Source organism: Peromyscus eremicus, chromosome 12, assembly GCF_949786415.1.
Source record: "Peromyscus eremicus chromosome 12, PerEre_H2_v1, whole genome shotgun sequence".
Taxonomy (NCBI): Eukaryota; Metazoa; Chordata; class Mammalia; order Rodentia; family Cricetidae; genus Peromyscus; species Peromyscus eremicus.
Window position 1 is genome coordinate 45297091 of NC_081428.1, and position 18730 is coordinate 45315820.

The following is an 18730-nucleotide window of genomic DNA, read 5'->3' on the forward strand; positions in this document are numbered from 1 at the left end:
CATTAGTATCCCCCCCCCCCCCGTGTGTGTGTGTGTGTGTGTGTGTGTGTGTGTGTGTGTGTATGAAGGTGCCTGTGGGGGCCAGGGGTAAAATATAAGCAGTTAAAAATAAAATTTTAACTAACTTTCAAGAATAAGATGGAATATAGGTGGGCAGGCTTTAGGGTTTAAATGAGAAAAGAAGAAGTGTGTTTTATGGCAATAGTGAGATTTAAATTTATCCCTATGAAGATGTACAGGATGCAGAGCAGCAGTGGAGGAGAGAGAAAGTCAGGTGTTTACAATGACGAAAATAGAATAAGCCAGAACTCTGAAATAGGAATGAACACAGCTTGAAAAAAAATCACAATGAGAAGCATGGTCAGGGGCTTAGAGAGGAGAACACGGAAAATCTAGGTCACAGAATGTGCATTTGTCCTTTGGGCCGGAGAAGAGGCAGAATTACAAGTAAGGTATGATAGCTTCTTTCACTTAGCAGAGAAATATTTACTTGGTGCCTACTATCGCCACATACTGTGCTAGTCCGGGAATAATGAAGAAAACAAAAACCTTCCCGCAGAAGTGTTCTAGTTCTGCTTCATAAGGATCTATGTGTTGTAGGTTTGTGGGCCACAGGGTTGACTGGGGTGGAGTGACAAGAAGTGTCACTGAGGAGAGAGAATCTGAGCTGAACCTTAGCAGGTAGAGCTAATGACTTAAAGACAAAGACAGAAGGGTGCCATGGAAGGGTGGGGTGGTGCTTCAGTCCCTAAAGTGCTTGCCTTGACAGCACAGAGCCTAAGTTCAACCCCCTAGAAGCCAGATAACAAAAGCCAGGCTCAGTGGCATGTGCTTTGATCTCAGCACTGGGGAGGCAGAGATGTCCCTGGGCCTCACTGCCCAGCTCACCCAGCTTACTTGTGAATAAACAATAACAGAGCTTATCTCAAAAACCAAGATAGATAGCTTCTAAGGAATGACAGCCTAGGTCATCCTCCACAGACATAGGCAAACACATGCGCGTGCATACACACACACAAACACACACACACACAAAAAAACACCATTCACCCCCCACTCACACACACACAACACTCACACACACACACACCACTCACACATACATACACACACACACCACTCACCCACAAACCCACACATGTACACACACACATACACAGAGAAAAAGAGTTAGTTACGTAAGTTGGAAAGCCAAGGAGGAAACTGGCTTAACTTGAAACATAAGGGTTTGTGAATAAAAGAACAAGGTTCTGTACATGAATGGTCACTAAACTGCAAATGGAAGCCTGATCAGAATCTTACTGTTTCACAATCTATGTACACAAACTTGGAGGCAGAAAAAAAAAGCCTCAAAAGTTAATGGAGCCAGAATAATCTTATAAAAGTCATGCACTGGTATTCAAATGTTTGAGCAGGGTGACCGTATTTTGGAAGAGGACAGGGTGGGACTTAGGAAGTACGGAAGACCGTTGAAACCTAACTGACTTTAAGATCAGACAGTGGTAGAGCACATGGCCTTGAGCTACAGCTGAAAGGATGAAAAGGGACACATGTAGCATCCACATGTCATGGTGACTACATAGAAGTCTCTGGTGAACATGAATCAGTCAGATATGCAATACACCAATGTTTTCTAGGAGTGAGTCATGAGGAAGGGCTGGAGGCTGTGGGTAGAGGACTAAAACCATACTCATCTTATGGGTGCCCATCTTACACACTCAATTACACAGTAAATATTTACTCCTAGTGTTGATTCAGGAAACAGTGTGTTCATTTATGTAAGAACAGTGTGCAAATGATACCTGAAAAACAAACGCATTATTTTTAAAAAATTCTCTTGTGACATTTCTGTAGGAGAAACCATATGACAGAAAATGCAGTCTAGTGGCCACCAGTCATAACCCATGTGACAGATGATGAAAGTTAAGCTATGACAGTGCCAGGGTTTCCTAATTTGCACTGAAATGCAAGCTTACTGATAGCTTGTCCCCTATGTAGCCTTCTTACTAAAGATGACAGCAGCCGTAAGAGCTGTTTGGATCAAGGGAGTAGGGCCTTTTTAGTTCTCCTACTGCGCACACAAGTGTGGTAACTGATCCCAGCCTCAAGGAAAGGTGAACACTCTTACAGACTAAGAAATAAGCAAGCACATGGTCTGTGCCAGCTCCGTGCCAGGTGCAGTCTGTCCGCAAGTTAGGTTATATTAATCTCAAAAGCAGCCTGGGAGAAATCGTGTCCCCACATTACAGATAAGAAAGCAGCGTCAAGGAGAGGTTAATTAACTTGCTAGGGTCGTGTGGCTAGCAACATACAGTCAGGACTTTCATCAAAGGCTATTTTGGTCATAGCATCTACCTTTAAGGCTCAGACTTGGAGTTGAGCAAGGACCTTGAAAAGTCCTTGTTCCCTATTCTTGCTAAGTCTGCAAGGACCAAGATGGAAATAAGGATGTCTATTCAAGTGCGGATTCAAAAGCTAACTAAAGATCAAGTGAACTGTCTTTTACACCCAGCAAGAACTGCCATTTTAGCCTTCTCTGAGCAGAGGGAGGCTGAGCTTTCTTCTCTGGCCCACATTTCCTGTTCTCCGGTGGATATAAAACTGACGGGGTGGTACAGGTTAGCTGCCAGAGAAAGAAAAGCATTTACTTAGCCATAAAGTCCCATCCCAGTCAAATGTGAGGCATTTTAATCCTTCCTCTGGCAGATTACCAACCACAGACTACTTCTCTCACAACACAGACAGCCCTACCTCTCAAATCAATGATTTAGGAGAGGAGAGAAATGGCTCCTTCAGGCCAGGACCAGAATCCAAGGTAGACTATGAGGCAAGCTGTGTTGTAAAGCAGCCAGCTGCTCACCATCCCCGCCCCCACCATACTACCCATGTTTTACAACGGAGCTCCCCTATACTACTCAGAAAGGAAGTTTTGTTGAGAAAGAAGGTCTAAGGTGAAGTGAAATAACATTCAAGTTACTTTAAGGCATTCGTCAGGTAACCCATCCCTGTCCCTGCTTTGACTACAAGACAGCAGACCTGCCTGGATGACAGTCTAAAATTACAGTGAAGTTCGCATCCAAAGGCTTTATTTTTACTTCCTTTCAGCTTTTGCTTTTGAAGCTAAAAAGTCTCTCATTCTTGGTACAATGAGTTTTTTCTTTCTTTTCTTTTTTTCTTTTTCTAAGTAATTAAAAACCAATTGTGTTTAAGGCTTTTGAGAGACTTGGTTTTATGCTGCATAACTCAGGATTGGGTTTCTAAAACCTCAAATTTAGCATCTCAAGGAAGAATAGTATCTATGGCATGTTTGAAAAAATGTTTTGAAATGAAGTGATGGGCATTTAAAAATAGACTTCAGCAGAGCACGCATAGCTCCTGCTCATTTCTTTTTCACTGGGGCTGGAAAGTGACACATCTGCCTTATGCAGACAGAACAGCGTGGCTGTGATTCTGGGGGCTTTATAATGGATGGGAGTGCCGGCAAAGCCACCATGGATGTGCTGGCAGCTTTCGCACACGACAAATGTGATGTGGAAACATAGTGACCGGCACACCTCCCTGACACTCTGCCACCACAGCTTGCCCTCCGCGTGCCCACTCTGATCTTTGAACATGCTACAGCACGCACGACCTTCAACAGGTCCTGCCCAGCCCTCAGGACTTCAGGGCACCACTGCTGTCCTCCTTCTGCAGGGGGGGGAGGGGGGGACTTAGTTAAATCCCAGTTTCAAGAACACTCTGAGATTGGAGAATGTGGAAATTTGTGGTCCAGCCTCAAAGCCAAGTGTCAGTTCATAAAGTTCTCCTTCTAAGAAAGGCTATCTCAAAATCCAGATAATTAATCAACAGGTGAAACTTGGGGAAACCATACATCTCTCATTAATTGTGGCTGTTTCCTGAAAGGTATGCTTAGCAAGTTCACAATCAGGGCTAAGGAAGCTATATGGGAAACTTGGACAATAAGACTGGCCATAAAGACATTGTCTTAAATCTGAAAGTAAACAAATGCTCTGGGCAGTACGCCTCCTCCCAAACAAACCAACTCCACAACCCTCAGCATGGACCACCCAGAGGAAGGGCCTTCGCTGTCCTCAGTGCTTGAGAGGTCCCTGCTGTGCTGTGACTTGCTTAGGCAGTCCTTTACAAGTTAAGTCCACGGAGGATAGTAACTCCATACATCATATTCTTCAAGTTAGTAGGTGCAGGCTTCCAATACATTAAGGTAGTAAAGAGGGGTCGCCAGGTTTTCTATCCGGTAGGGCTTACCTACCAAGCTGCAGGGAATGTGAGAGGCAAGTGGCCTCCTGCTGTCTGCTCCTCAGGGTATCTCACCCTGGAGCATGGCCTTCTAGGGCAGCCTGCTTCCAGGGACTGAGCGAGGCAGGAGGCTTGCTCTAGTGCTCCTCCCCAGGTAGTCTACACTGTATCACAATTAGAGTCCCCTCTCTGTCCTTTGCAGCTTCCTGCCCTCTTCTGTTCATCACCATCATTCTAACTGAATGAGCATCTTGCCTCTAAACTCTGTTTTCATTGACTGCTTCTTGAGAACACGACCCGTGACATGTCATTTCATTGCCCTTTCTTTTTGCTCCAAAACTCAGGAAAACACAGACATTTTTCTAAGTCCCGGAATTGTGCTACTTAGCACACTTTCAGGGTCCAGGCTTATATGGAACAATTACACACACACACACACACACACACACACACACACACACACACACATATAGATATAGATATAGATATAGATATAGATATAGATATAGATATAGATATAGTTTTCTCCCTGTTTTTCATATGTGGTACATAGAAGCAACAACTACTATTGAAAAGATCTTTTCTCTATGGAGACTAAATTACACCTTGCCTACAAAATTCCATATATATTGTATACTCAGCACGTGTTCATTCAGTATTATTGATTATTGAGTAGCTTCCACACACTAGGCACAGGTTTTAAAAAGGCAGTAATGAGCTCCTGCTGTAGAGGAGTGTGCATTCTGGAGATGAGACAGACAATGAACAGGACAGTAATTACTATAATAGAATACTGGGTCTCTTAAAAAAAAGCAGGGTGAGAGGATAGAGAATGATGCTGGGAGCATCCACTGTTTTAAAGCCACAGGTAAAAATGGCTTGCTTTCACCCACCCCTTCCCAGGTTTGCAGTTACATACATATTCAGTGAATTGGTTTCCTTGATGGTCTGTAGACCAGCAACCTTACTGAAAGGGTATTTCTGCAGTGTTGTGAGCCCACCTGCCACATTAAATGTAAGATCTTAAATCTATATTACTAACCTACACAGCAATCTGTCTTGGGGAAAGAGGAGTCTACGCCATTAGAAGCTGGAGTTAGTCACAGCTGTCCCAGGCAGATGGCTTTAGTGGGCAATATGATAAGCCTGCCAGGTTTCTCAAAATATGAAAGGGTTTTTCTGTCTCATTAGTACTTCATGGTTGACCATCCACAAACACCTGGTGTTCAGACTTTTTCCTCCCACGATAATGTCACATAGTTTTAATTCCAAAGGGTATATATTATGTAATCTTTGCCAAATGAGCTAATATTTAAATAATTTATAAGCACACATATAGGAGGAAAACTCTTCTTCATGTAGCCTAATTTCAGTGACAAATTAAATTAGTGGTAGAAGCAAATTAAGCTACTTTTGTACTTCTCAACATTCCAATTATTTGTTCAAAGGGAATTCCACCTTCACACACTATTTACCCCATCAACAGACATCAACAACACAAATGAGTTTCTAAGAATAACTGTGGATTCATCTCTACTTTGTTTTCCTTGTTTTAGAAGAAAGTGTCATCATCTCCAACACATACACCAAATGAATACAAGCACAACAATGTACTTGCTCCAAGTAAGAATCACACCATATTCAAACTTTGTCAACCCTGTTATGATGTGGAAGAGGGAAGACCTGGATTTTGAAGAAATACTTTAAACTTAAGTAGTATACATTTTTAACTTTTAAAAATGTAAAGACCTTGAGGTTATAAATGTTAATGCTTATATTTATGAAAATAAGGTAACAACTACATAAATACATCAAAAGAGTAGAAAGTATTTTAAAATAATTTGAGTACTAAAAAGTGATCTGAAAGTGTAAGGTATAAATAAATAACTTGAGTTTTTTTATTTGGACATAAATGTTAACATTATTTTACATAATCTTAACAAATCAATAAAAATACCTTCATTCAGAGGGAAATAGGAAAATGGGGGGAGGGCTTAAATTAAGAAGGGGGGATGGAAGTCAAAATAGAAGGAGAGAAAAGGAGGAGGGAACGTAACACTATGAATGTTTGGTATACTGCCAAGGGAGGGAAGAAACAAACAGTCCTACGTAGCTGCGAAGCTTGTGAACCACAACAATGACCAACATGGCAATAGATCCCTAAAGGTGCAGTAGTGGCACTCATATCTTGGCAGTAACCAACAGATCTCTAGTTGGATTTACGGTCCACTCAAGGTCAGGAAGGAGATCACGCCTGGTACTGGAAACCTAGCAAACTGCCTGGGGCTAGTGAACTCATTGATCTTAGAGGAGAACCCACTACCAGCATTTTACTAAGCCAGCATAAATCCTAACTGCATTTTTAAGTATTTATCCTTATATCCTCAGATAAATGCAGCTCCCAGCCCTCACGAAAGAAGCTTCTCTTTGCAAGAGACAGAAACCATCACAGAAAATCACAACCAATCAAAATGCAGAGAAAAACTGACCACAGAGTACCAGCCCCTGTGGCTACATCTACAACATCACTCCTGCACCCAAGGCTGAGGGGACACTGCAGATGAGGCGGCACACAGACTCTAAGAGCCAGAAGATCGGGAAATTTGCTGTGAGATTATGTTCTCTAGAAAGACAGGGAAGCTTCATCCACGATACTTCAATAATATGGATACCTAAACAGTACCCAAACAAGGACAACACCAATAGATGTCTAAGGCAGGAAGGGAAATCTCACAGGCCTCCACCCTAGACAAAGAGCTATAGGGAGCTAAGGGATGCTGAGAGCAGCAGTTTTCGCCAGGGAGGAGCCCCCTAGTTGGTTATTCAACATTAAGTGGTCATCCCTGAAATACTTTACATACATGCAACATTTAATGACTCAGAAGGCTGCATTTATGCTTATGCGTGGTGTGTGTGTGTTTGTGTGTGTATAACAATAACAATTAAAAGAAGAGACCAGGGATTTGAGAGGGAGCTAAGGAGGCGAGGCATGGGAGGAGCTAGAGGAAGGGGAGTAAATGGAGTTAAATAACATAATTATATTTTAATTTAAAAGTAAGTTTAAAATGTGTTCATTTATTGAAGAAGTATTTATTCAGCACTTTGTGTTTTATATCATGAGAAATAGAAAAAGGACAATTATCCTTGTCATGAAGGAACTTATAAATCAAACATATGAAGACATGGAAAAGACTGATAATGCTTTTGGATAGCATGTGATGAACATTTTCTATGTGATAGATGCTATTCTTATAATGCTTTGCATGTAAGTCTTTTAATTATAGAAATCTTATGAACAGGTTAACATTTCCCAAGAAGCTTGGAAATTTGCCCAAGGTTAGAATCCAGTAAAGTACTGAGCTCAAGCCAGACACTTGGCAAGAGAGCCACAGTATTACATTCCATTTCAAGTTGGGACACACATATATGCACACACATGCACACACACATGCATATGTACATATACACACTGGTGATAATTACTGAAAACCAATAATATTAAGGCAGTAAATAGTAAGTAATAACAGAACATCTTGGGTAGCTTGAGGAAGTTTTCATATGAAACAAACTTGCTTTGAGGATTCAGACATGAAAATAGAGAGCAAGTAAGACTATATTACATACATCTTTTTTGAGGGTATATAGGTACATACTTTATTGAAATGTAATATACATATACAATGCAAAAATGCCACATGTACACTTAAAATACTCATTGGCAGTAAGTATACTCTCATAGACTATATTTATTTTGTAATCAAAATGAGGGAAAATCTGTCTTAAAGCAATGCCTGACTATGTAATAGGATTAATTTTACTTCATAGAAATACAATTTAAGTATTTTCCAACAAACAGAAATCATCCACTCCTGGTCTCCTGATCTATTTCACTGACTAATATCTTGAGAGAGAACAATTTACAGCTTTGCATAATTAAAAATGTCATCCAGAAAATATATTTGGAGTTTGCCCCAGAAGCACCATGTTGGTTTCCACATGCAGGAGGCAGCCTCACTTATCCCTCTGGATCTTTATGTTTGTTATAATTCTGTGCATAGATATATATGCATGTGTGCATGTATATATGTATGTATATATATCATATAATTTTCCTATGTACAATGTTTGTACATAGTAAAACAATTTTCATAACTACTTTGCAAGAAACACACAAAATAATGCCTGGCAAACAGCTTCTTGTCATTGGATTTCCAGCAGAATACATAGGCTGATTGCTTGCTGATTCCTTGTTTAGCCAATGACACTTACCAAGCGATAGGTCTGGGCCTTTAAAACGTTGAGATCAATAAAGTTTTCTTCATTATCGGTCTCCTCTTCCTTTGAAAAATAAAAATATTTTACATTTATAAAAACTTAAATACATATTTGTAAATATATAATATTTTAAGCTATGCCAAGCGTGCTATGACTGACTCAGTAAAGCATATTTAAAAGTCTAATAAATATGCATAAAGTAGGGCACACAATTATTAACAGCTCATATGTTCTTTGAAGTTTTGATGGTGCCATTTAAAGGACCTGTTTTTGCAGACACTGAAGGAAGGAGGGAAAAAAGAGGGAGAGGGAGGAGTAATTGCTATAATTCATGAATAAACATAAAAACCAGAGGCATATATGAAAGAGTGGAGGAAGTTTACAGGAATTCTGAATAACAAGACTTAACTGAAAAAAAGAAAGGAAGGCCGAAAGACACAAGCCGTTTCTTTGTTCCAGGGACTAACTACATGTAGATGTACTATTTTATTTACCTGTAGGTGTCTTTGTGTCTGCATGCTACCTGCGTGCTGGGGCTCATGGGAGACAGGAGAAGGTTGGATGTTGGGTCTTTGGGAAGAGCAGCAAGTTTTTGAACCACTGAGCTATCTCCCCAGCACTTTTCACACTGAGTGTGAGCATCCTGGGTGCTGGAGCTTGTTAAGGTAATGAATAGTAGTAATGTTTGGTGTGTGGCCCTAACATCCATTTCACAGGACAATTTAGAGGGATTCCAAGCTGGCCTCCTCTGACAGCAGCTGGTTGTGGGGGTGTGGGTAGGAAGTAATCCTTTGAGATGCAATCTGCTGTATACACAGAAAACAAGCAGAAGGGTCTAGTACATATAAAACAACATGAGCTTCTCCTTCTCTTCAAATGTCATTGTGGTCACAAGCAGCATAATCAGAGAAAGCAATCTAACAAGAATATTTCAATTTTATGGACACTGGGCATCACAATAATGCCAATAAAAACTGGTCCCGAGTCATGTGATCTCATGAACAAAAACACAAGCCAGGCCAAAAGTGAGTGTCAGCTCGCAAACCTTTCTACAAGCAGACTGTTCAAAGCTGCAGTGGGAGGTTTCAGAGATAGCCCTGACCTTCAGACTTTGAGATATGTGACTCAGTGGTTCTCAAAATGTGGTTCTGAGGACAGCAACATTAGGATTGCCTGGGGACTTGCTGGAATGAAAATTCTAAGGCTCTATTCCAGATTTGTCCCACTGAAGTAAGACTTGAGAACTAACTGCGCCCTAAGCCTTGGAGAACTGGAAAGAATCCAGACCTCACAAGACAGTATAGACACATTTGATACACTAGCTTGATATTTGTTTTTCTTGAGGTGGGGAATAACGGGGGCAGAGATGAGCAGACAACACTGATTTGTTCATGTATTAAGTCATGCACATATTTATACTTCTGAAAACTGACGTAGGTGCATTCTGTGTTTATACTACTTAACAAGCAGAGTAATTCATTGAAATGCCAATGACTCAGTGTTGTTAGGAGGAACAAGGTCACAATACTTTACCATGACCTCATCAGTACTATTTACATGGGTGATCAGCAGAGCCTTGTACTCCATTGAACACTAACATGACAAAGCTTTAATACTAGATACTAGCACAAACTATCATCCAGTATATGGTATTGTTTCTTTCAGACAAAATTCACAGGTTCACAGGTTCAGTAATTAAGGAGTGTACCATTACTTCTAATTAGCCACTAGGAAAATCTTTGCTTCTGGTTCCTGTGACTTTATTATTCTGTTAACCAACAGGTCTTAATTCCAAATGGAAGAACGCTTCCACTAGGAGACACAATGATGAGCCTACTGAACTGCATGCTAAGAAACTAATTTGCAATTTAGGGCTCCCCACACTTCTGCATCAATAGCCAAGAGAAGAGCTACTGTGCTGACTGGTTGACTAATCCTGACTGCCAAGGGGAAATTAGGCTACCATTACAATAGATTATGACAGGGGATGTCTGGACCACAGGCATCAGTGTATCTTCTAGTACTGCCACACCCACTAATTATGGTCAATGGAAAACTGACCTAATCCAGACAAGACTTTTGCTGTCCCTTTAGGAATGAAGGTTTGAATTACCGACCAGGTAAGTACTGAAGGCAAAGGGAATGCAGAATGGGCGGTGAATGAAGGAGGTTATAAGTGCAAGTATAAGGTTTATAACTGTGTAACTATTTATAAAATAAGGACTGCACCGTCACGCATATTTCTTCCATATCTATTTGCAAATACATTCCTGTCATCCTTTTTCATAAACTATAAGATACTTTGACTGCGAGATATAGTTAAGCAGAATTATGATCCTGCTACTGCCTTTATTTGAAAATAAAATGAGATTTAAATGGTGTCAAGTTGACAAGGGATGGGAATGTAGTGGTTAGTTCTATGTGTCAATTTGATTGGCCATGGGATGCTGAAATAATTTATTGAATAGTATTCAGAATGTGTCTTTGAGAATACTTCTGGGTGAAATAAATGTTTGAAACAATAGAATTGAGTAAAGTGGGCTGTCTTTTCCAGGGTGGGTATGTCTCTACAATCTGAAAAGTCTGAACAGGAAAAGCCCACCAATAGGCTTTCCTCTCTGCCTTGCTTTAAGTCAGGACCTTGGTCTTCTGCCTGTGGTGTAAAATTCAGACAGAAACCTGAGGCATCTCTCTCCTTGGGGTCTTTGCAGTCATACTGGAACTAGACCATCAGTTATCCAGGGTCTATCTTGTCAAGAGCAGACCTTGGGACTTCTCAGACCCCATAGCCAAGTGACTCAATTCCATATAAACACTTTCTCACAGCCCAGCTTATAATGTAGAGCTGCAATTCTAGTTAATCAGGAGGCTGCAGCAGGAATATCCAAAGTTTAAGCTACATAGTGTGTTCAAGGGCAGCTTAACCTTGGGTGAATTAGAAACTATCTCAAACAGGCTCTGTGTTAGGAACCAGTGTTGGGGTCCAGCCCCACCCTATCAAAGGGTCCCTTGAAGTGGGGAGTGAGGAATTGAGAAATGCTAAATAGGAAATACAGAAGTAGATGAAGAAAAAAGATAGAGACACAGGATAGCTTCGGGAGGGCCCTGGGTCAATGCCCGGCAGTCTTAAGTTTATTTCTAGTGGGCTTTTTATACATTACAAAGGGGAGAGGCAAAAGAGTTCCCCCTTTCAAGATCAAAGCACAACATACAACCAAGTGTAGACCCTTCAAAACAACTGGTAACCACGCCTTTGGCCAAATCATTCTATTATGCCGCCCTGCTGGGCAAAGCAAGTTCAGACTTTCTGACTTTGAGTGAGGCCTTACTAGGGAGCCTCTGTGGGCCCTCAGCACTGTAGCTCAGCTCAGGGGAGAATACTTACATGGTATGAGTGAGGCTTTGGCTTCAATCCAATCCCCAGCACTCCAGGGGAAAAAGTTATTTTCTCTAAAAGTGTGTGTGTATATGTGTGTGTGTCAGTATGTGCATCCTATCAGTTCTATTTCTTAGAGAATCCAGACAAACGAACAAAAAGAATAGAACTTACTATTATAAACAGAAGACTTAAAAGGCATTCAGACATAAAGAAGTTCAGAAGAAAAAGCTTTAAAATAAGCTAGGGTTCTTCATGATTTATCTCGGTAATTCAGAAAGCACAATTTCCTGCCATTTCCTTGGTTAATTTGCGCTTTAATTCCCTTCCTGCTTGTTACTAAAGGTATGATCACATAAAGTGAGAATACTCCGCATCTTTATTAATTTTAAGAACTAATTGCCAGGGTGACTTGTTTTGATGTGGCACGTTTGAGCTAAAGGTCCCTACTTTCTAGACAATAGGAGCCCAAGTGTCAGAAGTTATCTTCCCCATCCTGGACCCACCCCAAAGCTCTGCCAACAGGATCAGTGGGTCCCTTACAAGGCTCTGCAGGCACCAACACAGCTTTCCTTAGCAACAGTGACAGGAGACAACAGGAGAAGAAGGAGAGGGAATCTCAAAGTAATGTGAGGAGCAGGAAGAAAGGAAAGGAACACATCAGGAGGCTTGAGCCAATGCACATGAAGAGCTCCAGAGACAATTCCTCTGCGGAAGGCCTATGGTTTGGTCTTATCCTAGGTCTTTCTCTCCTGGCTTGGAAGAATAGTATAAAGAGGTTGTTGTCTCGTTTATTTCCTTAACTTTATAAGCACAATAACTCCATTTTGAGTTAAAAAAAATTCATGGAAAAAATTAGCTAAGATTTTGAAAAGTTACACAACAGTATCCTGAGAGATTCTATAGTCAAATACTGAAACCCTGACACACATTAAGTCATGAATGGTAATCTGGGGCCATGACACGGAGCAAAGTGAGACAGTTTCTGTCTTAATTTATTCCTCCTGATGAGTGGAGTTTTTTCTTCCTTTGACTAGTACTTTTGACTGACAGCATTGAAGTTAAATATTGGTATTTAAGACCCAGGTACATTGGTATACTAGAACCTGGTACAGATCAATGCACTATTAGTTATTAAGAAGACCATGGAAATACCCAAGTGAATGGGGAAACGTTAAGAATAAATGAGGGCTTTATTTCTGAATCTGAACAGAAAGTCTATTGAACAGTAAAGTCTAAACTTCTTTAAATGTCCAAATTCTCTTTCCGGTTTATCTGAAGCTATGCCTCACCCGATCCCAGAAGCTCTGGTTTTCTCAGTTTCTAGGTCACACCTGGTTCCTTCCTGCCTTTGAGCTTTAGAATATGCTGAAACAGAGCTACCTACCGCCTGCACACAACAGGGTGTGATAGCTACATGAAGAATTGATGGCTGCATTTTTTTTGTCTTGACTTTCAAAATTTTATCATATTAAAAAATTTGTTTTAAACCAACTAGTTTTATTGTGGTCTAGTTTGAGAATCGGAGGCCAGCCTGGGCTATACAGTGAGTGTTCTGGGACAGAGATCAGAAGCCAACCTGGGCTACATAGTAAGTGTTCCAGGAGAGCCTAGGTACAGCGAGATTCAACCTTGGGAGCTAAAAAAGTAGCAAAGCCATGTAAGGCTATGTGTTTTAATATGATTAAAAGTATTCTTTATATTTCTAATAAAATATACATTAAAAAGCTTGAAAATACAAAGAAACATTAAACAGGACCATCCATAATTATTCTATATTCTATATTCTATATTCATTTATAACAAATATTAATATACTGGTATTTTTTATATATTTTACATATTTACATAGTTACAATCATGATAATAGCTAATTTTGTAAAAATAAAGTACAAATTGTCATTCTCATATTACTAATGTCTGTAATTAAGTCATATCATCTACATACTACTCTATTTGGATATACTCCAATTTACTTAATGGCTACTTATTAACTTTTACTATTAGGATAATTCAACAACTAGCAACTTTGTAGCTTATACTAGTTTATTTAAGTTGAAACATGGAATAGATTATCTACTGATTAAAAAAAACATGAAATCTTCAATTGGTTTGTGACAGCAAAATACTACAGAAGTTCTTTGCCCCACCATGTGTCTAGTTTAGATCACGTGGCTATATTCTATAACACTCAGCTCAACCCACTTCCAATTTAAAGAAAGAATCACTTTGAGAAATGCTCTTTGGTTTCTACTGTCTCACTAGTCTGATTACTGTAGAAAATTGGTCGCTGAGCTTCATACATGGAGAGGGAATTAAACATGAAAAATGTGTAGATGGAGCCAAACAACTTAAATAATATTGGTTACTTAAAAGCATTTTAACAAAATTTCATCAGGGTAGTATTCACCCTAATTGAGAAAAATGAAGGAATTCCTTAAAAACAAATAGTATTTATAGGAAGCATAATGCACTAATTATGAATCCTTAGGGCATTCTGAAAATGTTGTGTTTTGTTATGATATTGTCTTGCTATGTAGCCTGAGTCCCACAGCCTGCTGTGCAGTAGACACTGGCCTTGAACTGGGGACTCTCTAATCTCTGCCTCCTAAAATCTGGGGACAAGGTGTGCACAGCTCATTCAACCAAAGATGAACTGAGTGCTAGCTTTCTGTTCTAAATTCTTTGTTAGTTATGGTTTCTCAAGATCATGCTTGGTTGTTAATAAAACATGATTCATATAACTAGTGATATATATGTATATGCATATATGTGTACATATATACACATGTATAAACAGATTTAGAACCTCTTTTCAAATTGACTAACGACCATGGACATTAGCTTAAGCAAAGGCCTAAAGGCCTGATAATGGCACTGAACTTAGAAACAATTAAAACACAGTCCAGAAAAATGGAGGAGGGGAAGCAGGAGAGGGGAAGGGAGCCATGGGCAAGGCTGGAGGCAGTTCAGCTCCACACTTACCACAAATTCTTCATCCACTTTACTTAATGTTAATTCTGCATCACCTTCTGGAACAGTTTCCTCTTCTAATTCTTCCACTGGGTATGATGGCCTGAAATAACAACATATATTGAATGTTAAAAAAAAAATTCAGTAAAAATAAAAGTCTAATGAGGAATGGTAAAGATGTTTCCATATAAGACTGTGTTCTCTTTGCTAATTGCCAGTCAATGTTTTCTTTCTTTCTGAAATTTTGAATGTTAAAAAGAGCAAAGATCTACCTCTAAAAGCACATTTACAAAGACAAGTTGATACTGTATATACTGTTATCACATACATTCATCCATAATATATACTGTTAGTTATCATGTACATACATACATGCACATAAAATGCACACTATATAATATATATATATATTATATATATAATACATAATATGCATTATGTTCCAATGAACTACAATTAAACTGTCAGTCTATGACTAAAACATTGGTGTTGTTTCTATTATTTGCTAGATAATACTGCAAAGATCATATCTGTAGGTTTATTACTAGGCACATCTTTTAAAATAGATTTGTCCATGTGGAATGGCTACATCAACAACCTTGTACATGTTATTGTTTTGCTGAGTACTGCCAAAATTGGCTTCTAAAATGCGATCCTAATTTATACTCCCAAGAATAGTGAGGAATGGCATGTCTGTTTCAATATGTTCACCAATATGTGTAAAATAATCTGTGCCAATAAAACAAGTGAAAAAATATCATTGTATTTTTTAACTGAACTTCTTTAGCATGAGAGTGATTGAACAACAACTTTATATATTTTAATTGATTACTCATTTTTTTCTCAGTGAAACACACATTTATATTCTTTGTCTTTTGTCAATTAAGAAAATTAATGTTTGCCTAATCTATGATGTTCCCTAGTTTCATTACTTAGAATCATGAATAGTCAAGACTGCTATAATTCTTACTGGGTAGATCTGGCAACTTTTCTGTCCAGACCCTAGATTTACCATAATACATTTAAAGCATTCCCCTGAGCCACATCTCCTACATCTCTCTTTTAGTGTGCCTATAACTCCATTTTTCAATTCACATCACTGAAATCCACAGGTTATTTTTATATAGGTAACAAGCTTGATTCTTATTTCTAAAATCCAATTAGTGGTTCTAACATTAGGTATTGGACAACCATTTCTCCCTTAAGATCTACTTATTTCCACACTAAAAATACCCAGACATATCTGCATTTATTTTGACAACTAGTTTTAAGAACATGTATTTCAAACCTGTTAAGACAATATAAAAATTAACAGGAAGAAAGGAAAGTATTATGAACCAAGTCAATATTGTATGATAAATTCCCCAATTTTTCACTAGTTGGAATTAGATAATTATCTCAAAAATCAATGTTCTTCTAAGAATAGTTTCATATATGTATAAAAACAATCATTTATAAATAAGAAAGTTCTGTGAAATTTGTATATTACATAGGTGATATAGTTCCAATGTTTATTACTTTTTAACTTTCTCCGTTCTTCTTCCACGTTTATACAATTCCTACAAATTATCATAACTCATAGGCCAAGACAAAGATTTTTACTAGGAACAAAGGAAGTACAATTGGAAAGTGGTTGAGACATTAATAGCTTGGAATGCAATAATGATATACTGGGCTATGGAGTTAGTAACGGAAAAACTAGAGCAGCACATCATGTAATTTATCTTGAAATCTAACCAACAGTACGAGGGATTGCAGAGTGATTCTTCACAATGTACTGAATGGAAATGTTTGGGGAGAAACAAAGGAAACCGTCACACTTTAGCTTGAAAGTGAACAGATATCAGTTATTCAATACACTTCAATTCAATGGTAGCTTAAATCAATGAAGTTTTCACAATTTTTTTTAGATTAATTGTATCACTTCCCCCTTTCCTTTTTTCCTCCAAATTCTCCCATATATCCACCCCCTTGTTCTCTTTCAAATTCATGGCCTCTTTTTCTTTCATTGCTGTTACATATATGTGTGTGTGTATAAATATTCTTAAATATATAAATATAACTTGTTCAGTCCACATAATCTTCCTTGCATACACACATACACATGTTTTTGGAAGTTTTTAAAAGTACTTACTAAAAGAAAGTAGATTTTCACCTAAACGTAATTGCATATGTTGTATTAATATATTAACATGGAATAATACGTACCTCTCTATCTACAGTTTGCTCAAATCTAAAACCAATACTGTCATATTTGTTGCATCATGTCTTTCACATTCTAATTTATCAATAATCCTAACTTTAAAAAGATGAACTGTATCTATTTTAATCATAGAAACCTATATAAACCAATGGTTTCTGATTTTATTTATTCACCAATACTTACTGAACATATATGACAAACTGTGCTAATTACCATAGAATACATGTGATGAATGATTGGCAAGATTTGTAACAACGAATCTACACTGGTAAATAAATTATTTTAATACCATAAAATATAAACAATGTACTTTCAGGTTAGAGAGAAGCTATGGACATTGTCCAAGAGAATGTCAAGTGGCTTCTTCAGTGTAATTCTTGCCACTAAGCAAAGAAAAAAGAAAATCCCACACTCGGTACTATATTAATCTCCTTTTCTACTTAAATATGAGGCTTTTGGTTACCCTGACACACACACACACACACACACACACACACACACACACACACCACACAATGGTTGTAGGTATAAATAAACACAGGTACAAAGAGAATTGTAAAAAGTTTTTCCAAATTGGCAAGGATGTATGCAGTTACAGCTAAACCTTCAATAATTACAGACAGGGAAGAGGCACTGGGATGAATGGATGTATTTCCGTATATTTCAGAACACATTTGGAAGGCATTCTGATTTTATCTAGACTTAATCTTCGGGACCACTATCAATTTAGAGCAGTCAGCTCTTGTACAATCAGCTCTTGTCAGTTTAATTAGACAGCTCTGCACTTAAAAAAAAATGTTAAGTGCATAACATCAATATTGCCTGTGAGGTAATAGTTACCTTTTCCAAGTGAAACCAATATATTTTAATGCTTCCTCAGCTAAACAGTCAAGAACGTAACATACATGTTCTCCATAACCAGACTTTAATTTTGAAGGAGGAAAATCTGCAGTCCTCCCCTGAAAAGATAAAGATATTATATGTTAGGTATAGTCCAGATGTCAAGATTATTTCAGCAAAGAATCACTGAGCACATGTATAATTTTTCCATTTTTCAAATGATTTAAGAAAAAAGTAATTGCTTTGCTTCTTAGACATTCTTTTCTTAAGTTTCTTCAATCAATTGATACAGTTACACTGAGGAAAATACAAATACTTTATTGTTCAAAGTACCAAAATAAAAGGCAGTTATATCATAGCAAGAAGACAAAACACTAGTTAAAAAACAAAACAAAACAAAAAACCAAAAGCAACCCAAAAAAGTAGTAAAAACTACTCTCATGGTAAAATATATTTTTAAACAAAGATCCAGTGACTCATTTATTAAAAATTAGCAACCTGGGTCAAAATGTCTTATTGCCTTTCCCCAGGAAAAGTCAGAAATGAAAGTACCACTGAGGACTCCTAATAAATCCAAGATCCTTTCAAAGTGCAGGATTCGGCTTTGTAAGCCTCAATCTTCCTTTGAGAGGAAGGACTAACCAATCCCCTAACTGTTCACTTTTGAGAGCACCAAAATTAAGACAAATATTATTACTCTGGGCTAAAGAGAGTCTAGAGTAACATTTTTAGAAGTAGAATTCATGTTGTATGTAATATCAACCATACCAGGAAAGTTTTACTTTAAAATAAATTCAAAAATCACT

The 18730-nt window shown here is 38.3% G+C and overlaps 1 protein-coding gene across 1 annotated transcript in view; it reads right to left on the reverse strand.

Moving 5' to 3' along the window:
• Window positions 1-18730, reverse strand: part of Ift57 (intraflagellar transport 57) — a 58230-nt gene that overhangs the window by 36614 nt on the left and 2886 nt on the right. The window contains exons 3-5 of the mRNA XM_059277117.1: window positions 17925-18043; window positions 14894-14984; window positions 8527-8595 (exon numbers count right to left, since the gene is read on the reverse strand). Coding sequence (XP_059133100.1) covers window positions 8527-8595; window positions 14894-14984; window positions 17925-18043 — 279 coding nt within the window. The remainder of the gene's footprint in view (window positions 1-8526; window positions 8596-14893; window positions 14985-17924; window positions 18044-18730) is intronic.